This window comes from Schistocerca serialis, chromosome 2, assembly GCF_023864345.2.
Source record: "Schistocerca serialis cubense isolate TAMUIC-IGC-003099 chromosome 2, iqSchSeri2.2, whole genome shotgun sequence".
NCBI classification, from domain to species: Eukaryota; Metazoa; Arthropoda; class Insecta; order Orthoptera; family Acrididae; genus Schistocerca; species Schistocerca serialis.
Window position 1 is genome coordinate 381652410 of NC_064639.1, and position 3558 is coordinate 381655967.

General features: G+C 41.8%; 1 protein-coding gene across 1 annotated transcript; it reads right to left on the bottom strand.

The window, feature by feature from the left end:
• Positions 1–2314: 2314 nt before the first annotated feature.
• Positions 2315–2986, bottom strand: LOC126456008 (uncharacterized). The gene has a single exon (XM_050091764.1). The coding sequence runs from the start codon at positions 2984–2986 to the stop codon at positions 2315–2317; it is 672 nt and encodes a 223-aa protein (XP_049947721.1).
• Positions 2987–3558: the final 572 nt, after the last annotated feature.

A 3558-nucleotide genomic window follows, 5' to 3' on the forward strand; every position in this document is an offset into this window, starting at 1 on the left:
GATGGTAGCTTCACGTCTGTCCATAGCATGTTTAATGTCATCAGTTACTTTGATTAATGCAGTTGCTGTACTATGATGCTTTCGGAAGACTGACTGATATTTATCATGGGTGTTATGAGTTTTGAGGTAATCCGTCAGCTGTTCATGGACGATGTATTCTAGGGCTTTCGATATTGCAGGTAGTATGTTGATCGGCCTGTGGTCACCTGGCGGCTTTGGGTTGTCAGTCTTGGATATAGGTTGAATTGAACTATGCTTCCACTCAGTAGGATATGTACTACTGACAAGAGACAGGTTGAAGATGTCTGGAATAATAGTGTCTACAACGTTCTTAATCATGCCAATGCTCACTCCATCATTTGCTACTGCCCCGGAAGAGATTCTCATAATTGCCTTGTGTAGTGTGCCTCTAGTGACATGTTTTAGGAAAAACTTGTCGCTCGGGAGATTGATATCTTGGAGCTGGTAATTTGTCACTGCGTGACAGTTTACGGCTGTTGAGAAGAAGTCGTTTAATTCTTCTGCAGACGCTTGATAAACAGCGTCAGATCTTCGCTTCCCTATACCGACACTGTGCAGCTTTTTCCACACTGCTGCAGGATTCGATATGCCGCATACGACAGAGCGGGCACGTCTGATTTTGGCATTCCTCACGCTTTGCTTGGTTCTGTTTCGGAGTTTCCTGTAAGCTTCATACGCCTCGGGAGTTGGGTTACGCTTGAAGGCCCTATGTACAGCATCACGTTTATTCATTAACTGGCGTAATTCAGTGGTGAGCCACGGAGCGGGAGCTCTCTTTACCTTGACAGTGTGATAAGGAGTATGTTTGTCATACAGCCTAAATATTGGACGGTAATTCCCCAGTTCAGCTCTCACCAGTGGTTCGGGATGACACAAAATATTGCACGGAGTTCATTACTTTTTCTCAGATGGCATGCGAAAATGTGAAGGTTTTCACGATTTTCTTGGTGCTATGTACCGGGATTCCCCTTGTGATGGTCAGACGTGGTCGAGTGGAACTTTGCGATGAGTGTGCCTGCCCGCACGTTACATTGAAGTTTTATATCAGGCCGAGAGTAGCATCCGAGTGTCCCGCAGATATGGATATTGCATGATACAACCAGCTGACCAAAAGGAGCCCAAAATGAAACGCCTTTCAAATTCCGTCGATGCTGATAAAGCTGTCACATTCGAGTGCGCAGCACCCCTGTCTTATTCACGGTGATCGCTCATCATCTGACGTTGTTTACGTCTCTTTTATAACCTTCTAAACATGGAAACAACACTAAACATAAAAAGGGAGCACAGTTGCTTCCTCGTTCACTGTACCTCACAGGGAATTGCAACTCCAATCGGTTGGACACCTGCCTGTGATGTATACGTGTACAAAGTTGTATGGACATCCGAACATGTCTTTTAGATGTTTCACTTTTGTTGTCATGTAGTGTATGTTTCGTATTATACTGTACAAGACATTACGTCATAATCTTAAGCACCATCGTCTTGTTCGACTAATTTGCCAAAGCTTTCCGTTATGTGATGTCATTTCTGGTAGAAAGTTCATGACGAAATTTAAGTGCCGTCAACAACACAGTGCACCTGTTTCTCCATTAGCAGACTCACCAGAAGGGCATTGCAGTCGTGGCCGTAACGTCGGTATTATCCATTCAATGGCAGCTATACTAAACAGGACTAAGATCTACATCTACGAAACATGTACGTTAACAGATAACATATTCCACATATCTCCTGTGTTATGAACAAATAGTGGTGTTGAATACTGCACTGAAACTTACGGAACGTTTACATATTATAATACCGACAATTTCTTCGTAATATGACCACTGAGTTCCCCACCGTAAATGGTTAAGATAAATTTATGGATACTTTCTTTGGCAAATTCGAATCATTAACGTAAAGCAAGAATGAAGTACCTGATGATGCCTGCATTTTGCCGAAAAGCTCCGTCGAAGTTTTATAGGTAAAGGTGGGTCAATGGGCCCCCACTTTGTTTTTTTATATAACATCTTTTATTTTTATTATAATCACCTGAAATTAACGTAAAACATTTCTCTAGTATGTCCTGCAATACTTACGACATGTTTTGGTTCAACTTTTTAATATTTAAAACAAAACTTTATTTTTTTCCTGATAGTCTGCATTTTGTTGCGTCAAGAATTTGTGCTGGTAATATGGGCCCCAAGGTAGTTTGAAATGAAAAGAAACAAAAATTTGTGTATTATGAAAGAAAGACTCACTCTGAACATTGTTAATTCGTCTACTGGTGGGATGATTTTCACAGCCTACGCCTAGTCTATTTACAATAGTCACACACATAAGCATCTTTTTCGCATCCAGCGCATTCGTTGTGAGCCCACTTCTCACAGGCTATACACTGGACCCAAAGTTCACCTTTTGCGTCCTTTGAAAAAACCCCTTCACAAAATAGATATACAGCGTCGTCAACATCAGGGACAGAAACACCAACTTCAATGTCTGGGAGGGATTCTCCCGAATCAAAACCTACACTTGCCTCTTCACCTTCTTCATCTGATTCATGTTCATACACTAACTTATTTCTTCTGCTTGCTCTAGAATTTGGTTGTTTTTCATTGCCGCCGTTCTTCATTGTACTGCTCTTTTCTTTTCCGTCTTGTTTCTTCTTAGTTTTCTTATTTTTCTTTTCTTCTGCCTCTTCTAGAGCACGTTTATAAGGAGAAGAAGTTACAACAGCACAAGTAATGGGTTTAGGGCCTTTGTTTGTCAATTTTCTTTTTGGTTTTGGTATCGGCAATACGTCTTGAAGAGAAACATGACCAAAACGTTGTTGGGAAGAGCATCCTGAGGGCCTAGCTTCTGCCAAGTCTCTTGCAGATGGTGTAGTTAATGTCGATGATGTGCCAGGATCAATGCATTGAGCTGATTGACTTGAAGGCTTGTCCTTAGGAGTTCGCCCTTTACTCGCTTTCACAGCATCCACAGTCATACTTTGAACGTCAATATCTTCAGAGGGAGCAAAGTCAATATCATTAAACACTTTTCGATTTACAGGAAAAATTCCTGTGACTCTGAACCCTGAAATGGCTATTTCAGCTGTTTGACATTTCAGGAATGCAGTCCCAAGTAGCTCAGCAATTTCGTATGGTCCAAGAGGCCTATTGTTGTGCAGCATCCATTGCCTTGTGCAGTCACTATAATGATTGTTGAGGGGTCCCATGAAGCTCTTATTTAGTGGTTGCAGCTTGTGTGTACTGTGCGGAGGCAAGCTAACTATTGTAACGTGGTGTTCACGAGCTATGTCAATTACGTCAATATTCTTTGTGTGGGTATGGTGGCCATCTAAAATAAGCAAAATACGATCATCTTTTGATGGCTTTGTTTTAGAGATAAAATGCATTAACCAATCAGTGAAAAGGTTGCTCTGAATCCAACCAGAGGGATGACACCTTCCAATAGAGCCAGGCGGAGCCCCTTTCATCAGTGTATCCGTCATATTTTTCCTGGGTAAAATTAGCATTGGTGGGACGAAAGTACCAGACGCGCTCATGCAGAACACAC